This window comes from Monomorium pharaonis, chromosome 7, assembly GCF_013373865.1.
Source record: "Monomorium pharaonis isolate MP-MQ-018 chromosome 7, ASM1337386v2, whole genome shotgun sequence".
In the NCBI taxonomy this organism is placed as follows: domain Eukaryota; kingdom Metazoa; phylum Arthropoda; class Insecta; order Hymenoptera; family Formicidae; genus Monomorium; species Monomorium pharaonis.
The window spans coordinates 2,319,105-2,337,449 of record NC_050473.1 but is presented as its reverse complement, the minus strand read 5'-3'; the positions used below and the strand labels follow the sequence as shown (position 1 = coordinate 2,337,449).

Sequence of the window (18,345 nt, the reverse complement as noted above, 5' to 3'; positions counted from 1 at the left end):
TGCTCATATGAATAACATTATTATTAAAAGAAAACTGATATTAACAACGTCATTCTTAAAAGAAGATTGAAATGAGTAATATTATCGAACACAAAGCTGCTTTCAATTATACAATGTACAATTTAATATTATATGATAATATAAAATAATTCATCTATTTTTATCAAGCTGCATTTTGTGACGAAACCGTATTATCAAGAGTACTATATTTCACGAAATAGCCTGCACCGAAATAGTGGGTGCAAGTTTTTATTGAACGTTCTCGATCCACGAGGAAAGAAAACCGTAAGCCTCGATTCGAGCGATATCGACGTAAGCTCTTTCCATTTAGCGAGCGAATAGAAATCGAGGAAGTGAAACGCGTACTCTCCGTCTCGTCTCGGGAATGCTATCACTGGCGCAAATCGATTAATCCAAAGACGATTCTGGCGTCCCGGACAGTGTGCTCGGTCGCCATTACCAGAAAGATCGTGAAACATCCGATCCAATCTCGCAATGGACACTACTGTCCTATCCGCGATGCAATCTTTTTATCTGCGATGTAATCCAAGATAAAAAACGGGTTGCTGGAAAGAGAGAAAGAGACAAACGGCAAAGTAGAATTTTTTTATTCGGTGACCCGGTGAGCTACGACTACTTTTACGAGAATAAAATTGTCAACTTTTTTTTCGTGCAAAATATGACATTAAATGATCAAGTTAATGTAGAAAGTCTCGTACTTTAACATTAAAAAAAAAACTTGCAGTTAAAAATATTTCCAAATATACACAAAAAAGTAATGTATAAGCCATTAACATATGTAATTGCGGGCTGCCAACTACATAAAATACTCAATACAATAATATTTACTGTTAATGCAAGTACAATGTTGATACTGCAATCGCATATATTATTGTATTGAGTATATCTGTAGTTGGCAGCCCGCAACTACATATCTTATTGAATATGTTACTTTTTTTCAGTGTAGAAAAACATTAATATGAAGTAAAATATTGTTCTTAATTTTATAAACTAAAATTACTTGAAATTATCAGTTCTCATACATTTATGCTGCATTTATATCAATATATTTTATTATTTTGTTATCGATTTTGTACTACCGCGATTTTAAACATTTTATGTAACACACGGTTAGAAAATAAACGTACAGATTGGTAATATTTTTACTGGATGTAGAAACAATTTTTCTTGTATGCGTGCAAAAATTATTCATTATTCAATACCTTTTATCAAGTTTATTCGACCTATAAAACATCTTTATTTATATATGTATAATAATTCAATAATCGTACATATTCCAAAGTTAAATTTTAATGTTAATCTGTTTTAGTCTATTTTTAGGACAAATCTATAAGCTGTTATACTTAATATATTTTATTTTTTTACCTTGTTATATCTATGTGCATTTACAGTATCTTATAATATACTTTTTTGATAGAATTTCCACAGATCCGTTAGCACAAATTTAAAAAAATTAAGATATAATTTATCGCTTACACAGCGGAACATATTACGTCAATTTATGAAAATAAATATATCTAGATTTACAACCCAATATTCAAATTAATTGATATGTCAACAAGTAGTAATTATTTTCGTCATATAATTATAAACAATCAAAATTTTACAATACAAATAACAAATAAAATAATAAATAATGAATTACATCATTGTTGCTCGGCACCCTATACTTCCTAGGCCTCTTCCTCCCTTTCCTCTCTCATTTCTTTATGGCTATTTTAATACTCGCGTAAACGCGGTTAATTACAATCGCGCTCGCATCAATTGCCGGAATACAATCGCATGTTATTTTGTACGGCACTCCCGATATTAATCACACGCGACTATATACCTATAGTACTCGCGACAGAAAATGCCATCGCACTAATCGCTAATAAATTCGCTTGATACACGCAACGTATCGCGAATGAGCATAACGGACAAACCTCGAACAGCAAAAAGATTTAAATAATTCACATTGATAAACATCGCGTTTATATTATGCGATAACAAAATATTAAAATACAAGAGTAATTGCAATAGTACTTTTGATTAAACGCATTGCAATGATACTCGACTCGAAGTAAATCCGTTTTGCACTCGCAATGTTTCATTAATTATCAAAAAATTCAGCAATATTCCATTATTTATTACAACAAACTTTTATTTTATCTGAAACATAAAAATGGAAAGTAATAGAAATAAATTTATTTATATATATATAAATATATATTTTTTAATTAAAAGTATCAAGACTGCATGTTTACATTATCTACAAAACATTTAATGTACTGTGAAATACAAAAGATCAATATTTTATTGCTTGCATATTAAATTGTAATTTCCAATATCATTTGAATATTATAATGCATTAATTCAAATGTCTATTTGGTAAATAAGCTCTGTCCTATTTTCACAAAAAAATATTTCTAAATATTATATACGTAAACATATATATGTATATATTACTATTACTTTTCAATAGACTTTTATATTTCAAATGAAATAAAATTGTGCGATTTTAATAAATCAAGGAATTTCTTGTACTTTCAATAAAACAAAAAATTGAATTCGCGAAATATGTGATATTTCATTTTTCTTGCTTAAAATCATATAGTATTTCACGTCTCGCCAGGAATTGACCATTTCTATTTTTAAAAAATTAAATAATTTGCATGTAATCTTAAATTTGTTATTAATAAAAACTTGTTAGCATTTTTTATTATTACAATAAATATAATGCATAGATATTATAAAACAAATATCATAAAACAATTAAATAAAACAAAATTAACAGATCTACGAATTAAACGATGACTAACTATAAATTAACGACATAATTAAACCATATCATTAAATTGCATGTGAATAATCTAATGGGTCATATACATTACATATACTTACTGTTCTAGTTTCGCAAGTATGTTATCTGCTCGTCTATTTATACTTTCGGTATAGTTGCGATCGTACCATACAAATATTAATACTGTAAACGATAGAAAAAATGCCTCTATTTCATAACTAGCACGACAAATGAAAAGTTCACTGTTCTCATTATCAGAAGATATTTTTTATAAGTCTGTTATCTGTGCGTGTCGGAGCGCTGTAACGTTATGTCACGATATTTCGTTGTGCAATATTATCCACCTACATGCTCGAATATATAAAACAAGCGACATACTGTGCATGAAATTGAACCTACCGTAAAGTCAGATGTCGCAGAGGTGTATCAATTTCATCATGTGTCATATCAAAATTCAGCATGATATGTGCAGAAGAAAAGCTAGGCGAGATATATGATATTTACAATTAATTCATTATTTGCAAGTTGACGAGATTTGCAAAATCGTTGTACTCGTCTATTATCTTTGCAGAATAATCGTTTTTTCACCGCACATAACAAATTCCATGCATAGCAGTGTGTGTGCATTCTATTCACGAAAATATTACTACATGCACGTAATGCACGCACGCGTCTAGTTGCGGTAACGTGGGAATTATGGTGATATTATAGGGGTTAACCTAATCCGCGTTGAAGGTTACGAAGAAATTTACAAGCTTTCGTATACACGAGCGCATACGAGTACTCGATATACGAACGTCTCTATGGTGGCCACAATGCTCCCTCATGGTAACCCGATAATGTATTATGGATACGTGAAATTCGAAGAGAATCTCACTTACCGCAGGAAAATAGAAAATGTTTAAGCGAGAGTATTCACATATACGAGATCGTTTCACGCTGGGTCTAGGTTTTCCTCCGCACATTTATTTTGTCACGATATAGATTCAATCTCAATCCCTTCTTTTTCAATAAAGGAACCTGAAATCGCACGTGTGTATTCTAAAGAAAAAACAAATTGTGACAATATTACATATAATAAAAATATAATTTATACGTGTATTCTGTATTCTCCTTCACGTGTTGAAGCTCTTTTTAAAACGATTCTTTTCTGCGTAATTCGCAATAAAATTTCAAAGTATAGTATTATAACTTTTCAATATCGATGAGTAATTTCTCGATGTATTTGAGTGATGTGTGACATTCGGTCTCTCGCGTATAACGTACTATAACATCACAAATTTATTTGCGACGTGTTTGGTGTGCTGTAAAATTCAAAGCACCGAAACGTATTCTTTCCAGTACTTGCAACGTATGGGATGCAAACGCGTGTAAGGTTTATATCAGGGTTATTCTCTTGGATGCGCGGTTTAATGTTGCGCATAATATGCAGACGTCGTTTGCCGCTGGGAGCACGTGTTTACGTATGGTTTACTCGATATGCAGTAAAACGTATCGGTGGACCTCATAATCGGAAGCAGCGAAGGAGAGATCGTGCGGCTCGCGTCCATCGCCACGTTGCGTCGAACCTGTCACGTCGGGATAAGAATTTTTACGATTTCCATTCGCGGCAGACTGCGGTAACCTAATTACAAAATCACTAAGCTTGTTAAGCGTTAAAACCCCGTAAGTTTGTTTAGCCTGGGGCGGTTTGGCTGGGATGGACGGACAAAAGTAAACAATGGGACAAGAGAGGAACGGGAAAAGGAGGAAGCAACGACGGAAATAGAGGGGCGGAAGGAGGGGATGCAAGATAGACGGAGGGAGCGAGAGAATAATTCGGTTAGCGATGAGTCGCGTTGTTACGCAGCTCCGTATATTGTGTCCATTAACGGTATGCACGGTCAAACCTGATTATAATGGACCCCTCTAACCGCCGCGTCGCGTGATTGGTAACGGTACCTTTTTTGCTTTTAACAATGCTGCCGAGTAGAATCTCCTTTATGCGCGTCCATCCCGCGTCAGAAGATTATTTGTACACACACGAGGGGGTGGTACATATATGTATATACATATACATATATATATATATATATTATAGTTCGTGATGAGCGTGCGATGCATTATGTCCGATACAGCGCAAACCATAATTGAATGTCGAATTACGCGCTACCGATAGATACCACTAATAACATTTGCATTTCGCTGTAACTTCATCCATCACCCGGAGAAGAGCCTCCCAGCAAAGCCATATTGTATTCAAATCCGAGGCTCAACAAAAAGGAGCCGATGATTGCAACGTCCAAGATAAACAGAAACGATATTTATCAATCCGTTGGAACGCTTCCGACGAAAGAAAAGGAGATTGTGTGTAACTGTGTATACTGTTTAATTTAAAATAATTAAAAAGATACAACTCTGCGCGCTTCATATCGGACACGCAATCAAATCAAGGGTTAATCGAATTGCAATTTCCATCCGATCTCTCTCTCTTCGGCGTCCACGGACTTGTCGATAATCGATTCCGTCGTCGCGACACTGATACACGTCCACCCATAAACCATTTTGTCTCGGCGCGGAGGAAGCGCAGGGTTATCGAGAAACACGATTTCTCATCCCTCGCTTCTCAACGAGATGCTAACGAACCTCTGCCTCTTTTTTTCCCCGGCGCGACGTAACTCTTGGCGACAGGTCGATCGATCGGCCAGCGGCGTGTCAAAGACGCCGATTCAGGGAAGAAAACCGACTTGGCGATATCGATGTCCCGATAGTACGGCTCGCTGATGCCAAGACCCCGCAAGCCGCGCGAGGAGTCAGAGGTCAAAGGCGGGAGGCATCGATCAAAGTTTTCGCGCGATTTATCCCGAAGGCATCGCCATAACGAGGCGGGTTGTCGCGCCATCAGCTTTTCCCATAACGTACCAGTCCGCGCGCGACCTCCCTCTCCCTCTCTTTATTTCCGTCTCGTTGCCGAAAACCGGTTTTCTTTTTCGCTCGTCGTCACGCGGCATGTGGCATCCACGGGGGATCCACATTCCAAAGACATCTCCAAAACGACAACTGCGTGACAACTAGGAGCACGCTCTTGGGACCGATTAGCCTCCTCCGTCTATAGTCGGAAGCTCGCGTTTACGCGCTATTATTGTCCCGGAAAAAAAAAAAACATTAAGGTGTCACGCGAACGACGGTCTCGCGGGACCGCTTCGAGTATGGTAGAAGCGATGAAATCATAGAGGCCGATTGCGAGGATCCAAAAGAAAGACCTTCTCGCCGGATATTTCCCCTCGAACGATCTCCGCGCAGCGCCGAAGGATGCGGAAGTCTCGCGTTTCTTCACTATTTGTGCAAGTGTGCGTGACACTAGGATTGTTTTCTCAGCTCCTCCTCGGCGAGATCCTCGGAGTCTCCTAATGCGTTGCACGTTCTTGCGTCCTCGGCCGTCGTGCCGATCTCTTTCCGATGTTGCGACAGCTTGCACTGAGATACCAGTGGTATTTCGTTCTTTTTGTGACAAACGTAAACGTCAGATCTCGTGCCACGATAGAGTAAACTCCGAAATTAAACAACGATATATTTTATGATTCCCTCTATTTTATGCGCCATACGAAAAAATGTTATTTAAAAAGATATAAATATCTCCGTAATCTACAATCGTAATTTTCGGCTCAATCGTACTGATTCTTTGACAAATTTAGAAATTATTAATTAAATTATTATACGCCTATCGAATATCATTTCTCATGAACATTTTGAAGTAGCTTTCTAGAAATCAGTGCAACTTGTTATCATTGTTGTAAAAAAGTTATACTATTTGAAATTAGAGCATTAAAAAAGGTACTTTGATCCTTGTGTTTCAGGGAAGGGACGGCTTTATCCGGCCTACAGTCTAAGTGGCAGCGAGGGTGAGGATAATACCTCCAGTTTGCGTAGTCGCGCCTATCCGCAAAATAATCATCAAACCAGTCAGTCCCACCATAATCATTACAATACAAATCAACACAAGCAGCGTGTCTATCAACAGCAACAACAGCAACAACATCCCCTGTATCATATGCCCGGCAGCGGTGCCGGGCTCAGCGACACACCGACTTCCGGTAACGCATCTGACGAAACTCTCACTGATAGTGACCTTATCACTGTTGCTCGCGATTCTGCGCTGCTCGTCCATAACGGTGAGTAAATCTATGTATTTACATATATGTATATTATGATATTCTATATGTTGCATCAAGAAACAATAAATGTTGTTTTAATATCTAATGTAAATATTTAATATTTATATTTAATCCGCGTTGTGCCGAAAAAAAAATTTGTAATTGCTCAACCACTCATAATTCGAATATGTGTATCACGATTTATTTCATCGAGCGAATATCACTTTTTTTTCGCCTTCCGTTTGCTCAGCTAACTTTTAATCGCGAGATCGCAAGAGGCAGCGTTATGAGTCATTGTGAAAACGCGATGATATCAGTTCATCGCGTTTAACGGAACAAATCTTTTGAAGATAATCCACGGGAGGAGACAGTAAAGGTAAAAGGACACGTGCGACAGAGTCGGTCATTCGCAATAACGCGAAATCGTTCCCCTACATTACTCAAACATGATGGATGGCCCTTGCGGCGATGAGGTGTGAGGCCACACACGGGGTTTGTCGTAGACGGGGGGTTATCGGCACGCCGGCTTGTCAGGAATGACGTATCGCTGTGAAGGTATACACCATATCTCGGAGCCCGTCTAGCCCATCCTGCACCACCTTCATCCAACGCGTACCACCTGGAAACCAGCTAGCTACGGCTAACTCCATACTCAACATAACGGACACTTGCGCGTGATAGGTATTTATCACTGCAGTCGCAGCGTAAGACGAGTAAATCAATTCATCGCGCAGCGGCTACCGACTGTATCGGCCGATCGAAAAAAAAAGAAAAAAAAAGTCCGTGCGCAACGCGATGCGTACCGCACGTAATGGCGGATTCATTCGCGGATGGTAGAATAATAAAGACGATTTCTCGACGATACTTAAATATATACGCCATAAGCCGTAGGGATACAGAAATTTCCGCGAGTGGATAGAAGCACTATAATGGAGACGTATTCAGTATCGCGGCAGTAAAGTGAGCGCACGTGACGTAGCATCGAATCTCCGGTGCGACTTTCGTTTCCGGAAAAAATGATATGGAGTATCATTGGAGGAGTCTCCCCTTTTATTAATGCGAAACTGGCAAGCCTCGTAATATACATCCTCTACCGAACAATTCTCGATACTCCATTAAGATTTCAGCTGAATCATAATGACTGCGACGACTCCGCATCTCAGTCGAGATGAAAAGGAAAGCGGGAGAAACTTGCGGATTTCAATCTCCAGCGTGACGGCTTCTACCTATTCCCTCAACGTGACAACACGCTGGCGCCATCCATCATACGTACGCTTCTATTCTTCCACGAGCAAATAATTCCTGCCATCCCTCCCCTCCCCCCTTTCCATGACAGACCCGGGACACATCCTGGACGCATAATGCTCGAGGTCAATCCGGCTCTCGAGCGCGCATAAACGCGCAATTACGGGCTACGTGGATTAGCATGACAGTGGAAATCATCGCGTCATCCGGGGGAGCGTATTAGACGATTACATTATCGTTGCACAGTGCGCCATGAAGCGTCCCGGATTAATAGCGACGCCTTCGATCATACCAAGATGACATTTGCCTTCGAATCATGAGAAAACCGTTATTAATGTGCCTGGAGATTCTGGAGTGCGAATTTATTACAAGTCAAAGTGATTAAATATGAGCGTAATAATGCTCAACGGTTTGACGAAAATGGAAATATTTTGTAAAGATATTTTAATAGCTATATTTTAATTCTAACAGATTAGAATTTCGAAAGATATTAAATCGGAAAATAATTTTCATATTGCCTTGTAAAATTTTCGCATAAATACTGCCAATATTTTTTCCCCTCAGTTTAGACAGATGTGAAACAATAAACACAAATTGTTTGCTACAAAAGGCGGAGCGAGGCACGTTACATCATTCTCTGATTAACAGTTGGTGCAATCGCCGTTTTCATCGTCGAGTGCCGAATGAATTAGGATTTTCGCCAGTGTACGAACGGCGGGCGTGACGAATTTCTCAATTCCGCTGCGCGCGGAATCGCGAGCCACGTTAATGAGACGGAAGTAATCCCCCCTTCGGGGTATTCATTCGTCCTGGTTGAAAGCCCTCCTGGGTCGGTCATAGTTCCGACACAGGAATGGATTTCGCCACAAAATTCCGGTCGTGCACTCTAATTCACGTCGTCGTCTCTCCCGATTTTCGATATTCACGAAGAGAGAACTCCCGTCGCTCCTTACGGAAATCCTTTACGTGTATAAATTTCTTAGACAACTTTTCTCTCTCTCTCTCTCTCTCTCTCTCTCTCTCTCTCTTTCTTTCTACTGTACGACTTTTTTAAGAGGCAAAGTATCTACATTTAAATGATGATGTTTGTAAATAAATATATTTTTAATCGTATTTGATTGAATTTTTTTTGCTACTCTTTTACCAACACATTTTACGAATATATTTACACATCGTCGATAGTATCGCGACGATTTATCAAATACCCTTTAGTATAGCGGGCTTTTGTCGCCGTATGGATAATCACGGCTCGTTATATCGAAGAACGCGATGACTGGGCACTTTGATACATAAAAAAAAATGTCCTCTGTTGCTCATATAGAATATCGGATTTCATCTGCGTCGCCTCGCATTAACGAGCGTCTATCATCGCGAATATCTCCGTAACGATCGGTTCCGCTCTGACGGGTTAGACGCTCGTTAACACTTCGTTTGATCCTACAACTGACGACGTCTCATCGTTGCTTCGCGCGACTCACTCCTGCAGCAGCGATACCGTCACCGTGTCGTAATATATCGCGACGTCGACACCGTTTTTCCGAATTACAGCTACAGTGCTGGGCCCGCCGCTCAGTCTGCTGACTGCATTTTCGCTAGACAGGCGCATTAATAAAAAATCGATACGTCCCTTCGTTCACGCATCTCCCCGTTCCCCTCCTTGTTCCCTCTCATCGCCTCGTCTCTCGTCTCTCGTCATCTCGTCCGCGTTCGAGACTCCTCCGCTCCTCCGCATTCTGTTTCGCGCCCAATTTGCGGCCCATCATCGCTACGGAAGAAGCAATTTCTAACTTAAATGAAACTCCCTCTTGCTCGCGCTCGCCTACCCTCTCGATCGACAGGAGACGCCGGTCTTACGTTTCAGCAAGTAAGGTAGCGCGAACAGAGCGCGGGGGAAGGATGCTTTGGAAGGCTCTTCTCTATCGCAGCAAACGTGCGACGGCTACCCTCATTGCTACCAAGAAACCTGCTCTAAGATCGTTTGCACGCAACTCTCTATGTTTCTGACAATGACGGATTACGAACATGTATTATGTAACTTGATTCACCCCCGTCGAAAATGTCCACGTTGATGAACAATCGAATTATTACAAATATCATCTCTGTGTAAAAATTAGCGGCACAGCAGCAAATACAATGTAAGTACTTTAACACTGATAAAAAATGTGTTGAATTTGAGGACTAATTGCATAGTAAAATAATTATACTCAGAAATATCACAGATTTTTCTATCAGTGAAAATCATGAAATTTCAATTTACTCAATAACACTATAAATTTAAATTTTATAACATTATAAATAAATAAAGAATGTCGATAGATTTATCGTTGAGTTGGCATTTAAAATTGTGTATTATTTTCAATAGGAAAACACGTAGTCGATAATATTAACGTGACGCGTTGTGCACGGCGGATTATCCAGCGTTCATTCAAGTACATTGTCCCGGAGTATCACTAAACCGCTTACCGGTTAGATATTACCTCCCTGCCAAGATCATCGCGCAAACTTGCGGGAAACTACAGCTGCAGCTACTTCACCTCGCGTCAAATCATTGCAGCGGGTGATCGCGCGCGGGGACGAGCGCCGCATTCCCGAACTTTTCTTTCCCCGGTCATAGATAGATACTTACCAGAAGGAGCTAGTTAACAGTTTGTTACATCCCTGTCGCTATCATGATGCAAAACCGGAACTCCTACTAACTAGCTTCTTGCGGCACCGCTATCGCGATTATCGTTTGTCGTCCATTCAGCGTATCTATTACATACATCGCCATAAGCAATCCGGATCGACCGCGGAGCTTGTTTTACGCTGTTCGGGATAACGTCTGCGGACGTAAAGCTCGCAGCGCGAAATTAACAATTAGTTCCTGCACAGTTTCTTCTTGCGCGATGCACAGCAATGATTAGCGCATAATTTCCCTTTAGAAGTTTTCCTGATTTTTGCATTGCTCCAGAAGTGTTATCTTAACTGACAGATTTATGGAACACTCTAGAGGGTTTACCTGTTGAAAGCGGTAACCGTCTGCCTTCCGTGCTCGCTACCCTCAACTTTGAAAATTTTTTTCCAACTTTTCCCGTGATACGGATGTTGATAACTGCATCGGCCCGCTCGGAAGGTAGTAATAAAGCGGGACTGACAAAGAAGGTTGGCGCTATCGCGTGGCTGGAAGTTCGCGAGATTGCCTGGCAGCCTCTCGATATGGCCTGAGTGGAAGCGCGGCGAACTTCGATAATCTTCTCTGCAGCGAGCGGCCCAGGGCCCAAGTTTGGCAATCAATGCGAAGTAACAGTTTAATTAAATACGGGTAACCCTTCACCGACTCTACGCGAGCGAGCGAGCGAGCGAGTGCGCGCGCACGCTTACCCGAAGACAGACTAATCTCGGCCGCGTCGTCTCAAGGGCTCCAGCTGGATTCAACAAACGTGAGCGTTCGACGGACTCGCAAATCCGATCGTCGTCGTTATTCGCGTCTCCCGCTTCTCTCCGCCACTCTCTTCGTCCCTTTGCTCCTTAGATCGCGACACGTCAAACTTTGCGGTCGGCAAACAGCAATCGTACGAATACGATTTCAACCGAGATCGAGCCGAAGTCGATTCGAAAGGCCCCCGAGTACGCAGAAGTTGCGCTGAGTTCGCAGATTGTCGTAGATCTGGGTTACCGATAAGGTAAAATAAACACGATCCTAACTTATCAGGTTCAATACGGCACGTAGAAGATAAAGTCGAGAATAGAGTCTTTTGTTTTATCGATTATATATTTCTCGCGGGGAGAGATTTTCTCTAGGAGTCTGTGCATCGAGTTCCAAAAATAACTTAAAGATAAAAATCGTCGATTTGTTTCCAGGATTTTTTCATCAAGAAATGATTTTGCTTCTGATTTGTGTTTTAGAGAGATACAAATACGTGATATTCATTCGTATGCAGCCCACTCGTTACTGTATCATAAACAAGCGACACGTGTTTCCTTGCGGAGAATTCAAAGCAGATTTACATAATTACCATTTTAACACAATGACAATGGTATATGTGTATATTACCATTTAATATAAAATGAGTATTCTCGCGAGCATTTATGAGCCGCATTACAAATTAAGCAAAGATTTACGTAAAGAAGCAGGTAGATGTTCCGTACATACCAACGCAACACGCCTGTGAACTTAACGCGGTCAGGTTTTTAACACGCGAGCATTCAAGCTTCCAAACATTTTAACATGTTGAGCGGATCGCGAGGAGATTCTACATCGGTGACAAAGTACCCTTACGTGAGTCCATTACCGGAAGCACCTTCCAGGCCAGAATGTTATTGATACGTAGACGTAAGTTCGCGCACGGAGACGCGATCGGGGGCTCCCTTCGAGAGCATTATGTCTGCAGCGAACGCTTCTCATCCATTTTCCATTCCTTTCTTCGTTTTTCTTCCCGACTGCCTATGTTTATGTATGTCCGGCTGATTACCGAAAGCGGAGGATACGCGGGCTGTTTATCCCGACGGCGACAGTGGCCAAGTACGAGGGTCACGCTTGAGTACCAGCCTCCCTCGTGTCTCTTCCTTTTTCCTCTTTTCTTACCCTCATCGTCTCCTTAGCTCTTCTCTTAGCTCTACGCGACTACGCACTAGCATCCTCGATGCTACGACCAAGTTGTATACCCGGGAGCGGAAGGGATCTGCTACGCCTGATTCCGATTCTCGAAACTTTGCCTCTTCGCGGCTGTTCAATCGCACCGTCATACATGTTCATCCCCTTTCTTTTTTCTTCTAGTCTTCTAGAACCCTTGAGTCCCTTCTTCGCTTGTTTACGCATTACCGGGCTCATTTCCATCCTTCTGTCGTCCTTTGCTCGCTCGGGATCTCGTTTAGGCATATCGGAAAAAAACGAACTTTTCCTATATGTTTCAACATGAATAAATCGCCAAAAGGCAGAAGAGTCATAAGCTATTTTAGTAATAAAAAATTGTATACGTGTTATCAGATCGTCATACGACATTCTTTATCATAATTCCAAATGATCTTTACTGTTATTTTAGCAAGTTGACATATTAAAACGCTGCTGTATAAATGCTCCGCATATTCATATATTAATATTTGTAAAAATACAAAACGTAAAAATGCAAGAAAAATATAATTCTATTATTAAAAGTACATGTATAATTGCAACGATGTAATATCTCTCTTGGGAGTATCGAGATTGTACTTTTGATACCCACTTGTCCGTAATCCGTCAACAAGAGCGATGTCATAATTGGCCGCAACGGATTATACCGATCGACGCGTTATTAACTTGAATATTACTCGATGAGCGATATTCCCATTGAAAAGGATTCGCCCAGCAAGATCTACATAGTGCTACGGTACATTCTCGATAACTACCGCGGACTTTAGTCGGACGGGCACTTGTCCTTCGTTGCACATAGCGTACATTTGAACCGAGAATAGAACGACCCGAATCCCTTTTAATACCGAACTAAGTGGGAAATGATGTTCCTCCCCTCTCTTCTCCAATGGTCCGAGAGAAGCTCCTTCGTGCCGTTATCAAACCCAAGTTCAACCTATGCATTATTCAGAGAAAGAGTGGACGTGAAATTGGTGGTGGGGCGGAAAAAGGGGGGCCTATTAGCATTGAACCAAATTACTTTTCTGCGATAACGTCATTCGTATAATTTGCCGCCGCGACGGCGAATGGTGGAAGCTTTTTTCGAGTATGTCTCTTTCTGCCTCCGCGATGTAATATCCAGAACCGAGTCCACGCTCTCTCTGCGCGATTTTTCTGATAAGAATTTCTCGTTTGACCGAGATTTCCAATAGAAGGAAATAAAGATATATGATAAAGACCTGAGTTGCTTCCGAACTAAGGTCTTCGTTCAACGACATCTCTCACATCATCGTATGCAAAAGATAAACATGTATACGATGTTACGAAATGAATACGTAACGTTCGCATTAAAAAAGACAGAATAAAAATACAATACTTTTTTTTTAGACGATATCGAGCTGACAAACTCATGAATCTTATAGACATATAAAAATTAAAATTTGTCGTTAAGGAGAAAGCTGGTAAACGTACACACAACGTCATAAGGACTTGAAGGTAAGTAAAGACTCTGAACATAGAGACGCGAACTATAAAGGAACGGAACAACGGAGTACACGCCGAGAAAATCAGTGGGCGGATGACATAGCGTCGGAATGTAATTTGTTGTCCGCGGAAGACAATCGAGAAAAACGGAAGAGGGCACGAGTCCGAGGACTAGGATCTAGACGAATCCGAGTTGAAACGGGTCCGGCGGAAGTACAAGGCTTTCTCCGCGACGCCGGTGGTCGAGGAAACAATTTCAATCATTCTCGTCGCAGCTTTGATGTTTTATGAGGATACCTACGCATTCCTCTGGTCCGTGGAGTCGCAATTCGTTCGAGAAACCGGGAAACTCTTTTTCCATTGCCCACTTTCGCGATCCCTGCCTACGTCTCTTGCCATTGCCTCGCCTTTTTACGGCGTCTTAAGCACGGAACTGTGCGCGCGTGTGTATAACCCATTCTCTTTCGTCTCCGCGTTGTTTGAGGGTCACGGAAATACAGGAAATCCGCGAGCAAAAGGAATTGAGGCATGGGCGTCGTTTCGATTTGATTGTGTCTTGGTTCTAAAGCAAATAATGGAGGTTCGATGTCTCTCTGTCGTCAACGATCTAATGCTATCGTCGCGCTCTCGCCTTATTGTTGGTGACCATACAAATATTTATTTGCTAGTTTTCATTGAAGCAAATAATCGTATTCAGTGGCCTTGTACTTGAGCACAGAGTTCCGCATTTTAAATATGAACTGTAATCTTATCTAGTATTATTAGGATAATTATTTTTAACTAATATGATTAAATCTAGAGCACACTTTAGACGGAATTGAATTTGTGTCAAATTTTAGGAACATATTCTATTTATAATTTTATTAGTTATAATATTTAAAACGATTAATAAATCGGAATACGTATATAAAATTTATATTAGACTACACACACATATATATATATGAAAAATTAAAAAAAATTTAATAAAAAGGCATTAATTTTTATTCTGAAATTTATAAAGTGTTAGAAATATCTGGAGCAGACTATAATTCATAATAATTTAAAATAAAAAGTAATTCTATAAAATACCAATACTATGAAACTTTTCAGAGATATGAGAACAATGTTTAAGAATTGTTCGAATGTCGTAGCTACAAAATTCCGACCACGTTTTCGAGCAGATACTTTGACTTTCTTGCTATCTCTTTGAAAGCTCAGGGCATCCGGAATCAGGATATACTTCGAGAATGAAAGTACTTCCTCGTGCGCACTCGAAAAGTACACCTGATATCGCACGACGCGATGCGGGGTAAATCCGAAATCTAATCGCTCTGCCGTAAAATTCCGGGCACGTGCACGGTATATGCAGTCGGGTTACTAGCCGAACGTGAAAAACCGATGTCGAAGAAGCGACGCGAAACGAATAGGACGAATGCGGAAGAAAAAAACAGACGGAAAAACTAGCAGGGAGCAAGGGCGCGGGGGAAAACGGAGATTCAGAATGGTCGATTCCAGGAGGAAAAGGATATCAATGCGGCCGATTACAATGCCCCCCGAGACGCGACAAAAATCGTTCCAGGTAAAACGCCACGATTGCAAAGCGCGTTTATTACGCCGGCTGAAAGTTCCATTTACATACCGCGCGAAAACGCGGCGGGGGTGGAGACGCGGAGAAAAAAGATGCGGATGCGATTTGCAAGACGCCGGCCGGGGAGGGAAGAGCGATGGTAATAGAGGAAGTGGAAGAGGGAGAAAGGCGGTGGCAGAAGAGTAAAAGTCGGGAAGGCAAATTTTGTTATTGCCTGCGACAGCCTCGAGGCACGCAGCGTCTATAAAGCGCTGTTAAAATAAGAAATTGAGTGTGATAAAGGTGTACAACAATAAATATATAAATAATAAAGTTCTCAATAATCTCGATGACGATATAATTTGCAATTATTATATTTATATTTTAATACGTGTGTGCGCGCGCATGGTAGTTTCTCATAATACATTATTATTTAATACAAAAAATATAAAATATAAATTTATATACGTATATATTAAATATTCAATATTTAAAAAATATTTCTGTAAACTCGTATTTGAAATTACATTTATCGATTTATAAAATATGTTTATACCAAATTATGTATAGTATTGAATTCATAAATAAAACAAAATACACCGATTTAAATAATTATTATGCAATAACGTAATTAATAATTATTACACAATAATGAAATTAAAATAAAATTTGTAGTTATTCAAGTAATATTTTATCCCTTGATGATAGCTGCTCCTTTCTTGCAATGACATCCTATCTGTAGGTTTTTATTTCTTTAATTTAATTATTTCTTTAATTATTAAGCATATCATGATTAATAATAGGGTGCCGTTCTATGAAATTTATGGCAGTGACCTTTTTCTATCATCAAAATTTTACATGAAACAAATAACAAGGTAGACTGAATAATTGATTGTATATGGGTTTGCATAATTAATCATTTCGCATCAATTTGCTAAACTAAAGTTGCGTGCCGTAATTATGTGAATAATATTCGTCCCTTTGGTCGAAGGGACCTGTTTTCTTGCAGCCACGCGTGTCTACGCCTATATGGAAGCACGTACACAACCCATGTACTCTCCTATTCCGTGGTTCTCGTGAAATTAAAGCGAGAGTCCATCGTTTCCCTCTTTCGGTCGGGTCGCTGCTATAAACTTCGCGAGTTTATTGTTTCCCGCGCGCAGAGTAATTTAAAGGACTCACCCAGCGGGCGAAGCCAGGGCCGCAACCAGACACAGGATCGACAAACATCCCTCATTCATAATTAATTCTCATGCAAACACGATTTTTAGTAAGAATGGAAATTCGTGTACTGCAACGTACTGGTAAGATAAATACTACATCGCGCGTGCGGATCCTCATTTATAATCATTTATCATCAAAATTTATTGTAAAGTAAGCTTGAAGTACGGCTTAGCATGAAACAGACTATTATTTGAGTACTCTATATTTTAACTAAATTAATTAAATTTTATCTCTCTCTCTCTCTCTCTCTCTCTCTCTCTCTCTCTCTCTCTCTCTCTCTCTCAATATTAGATAATTAAACTAACAAAATTTTAAATTAAATTTTTTAAGCAAAAAAAGAGAGAAACTAGTCTCAGAGAGATTTCATTTTCCCTCTTAAAGAGGGCAATCTGTCAAGACCCCTAGATTGTTTATGTTTAATAACATGTCTAAGTAAGAAAGATGTTTCTAAAGATTAATGCAAACTCGCTTGTACGACTTACATACTATGCCAGAAAACACACTCAAAACGATTAAATATATACATTAGGTGAAGCATGGCAGAGATCCATTTATCCCATCTTACATACTGTACCCCGCTGAGTATACACGCCCGATTATTTTAATTCAAGACCTGTGACGGCGATAATTCATTGCAAGGTACAGGGCAGCGATTTCGCCTTTAGGCCGGTTATTTGTAACCAACGATCATCTTTCTCCGGTTCTTTGCTGACACCCCTTCCCTGTTCCATCTTCGCAGTCTATCCATCCGTACGACGCCCACACGCATTTGGGCACCACCCTTCGAGATAGCTATCATATTTCGAGGGCCGATTCGGAAACGTGTACGCTGTTCATAAATTCGCAAAAAAAGAATAGATTGGCTAAACGCTTTAGTGAGGGAACAATCAAAATAGAACAAGACAAAATAATGTAACGACCGACTTTTCATAACCGGAAGAAGTTTATAACTTGGAAAAATCTAGATGTACTACAAAGTAATTGGTTAGAAACAACGAATATCTAACTCCGTGTCTCGATCAGCCCTGAGGATCCTCGTGCGCTAAGCAACTATAATAAATTAAAGAGCATGGGTGGCCTCATGGTATCAGGCAGTGTTCAACTCTCCCACACAATGTTTTATGTAATCGACCTTTGCACCTCTATTGTGAATCTCACAGGTGAGTTGATGATGTAAAGAGAATTTTATCGTAAATAAAAATGATTTAGCTCGGAGCGGCATCAGGTACTCAAACTCTCACTCACGGTCTACTTATTTAGTAACGAAATGTTAATGGACCCCGCTACGACCTCCCAGACATTACACGGCGAAAGTGCGATT

General features: G+C 40.1%; 1 protein-coding gene across 9 annotated transcripts in view; it reads left to right on the top strand.

The window, feature by feature from the left end:
- LOC105829490 (teneurin-m) overlaps window positions 1–18,345 on the top strand; it is a 533,228-nt gene that overhangs the window by 249,058 nt on the left and 265,825 nt on the right. For all 9 annotated transcript variants that reach the window (XM_036289433.1, XM_036289435.1, XM_036289432.1 and 6 more), the window contains one exon: window positions 6,640–6,954. In XM_036289433.1, the coding sequence (XP_036145326.1) occupies window positions 6,640–6,954 (315 nt within the window). The remainder of the gene's footprint in view (window positions 1–6,639; window positions 6,955–18,345) is intronic.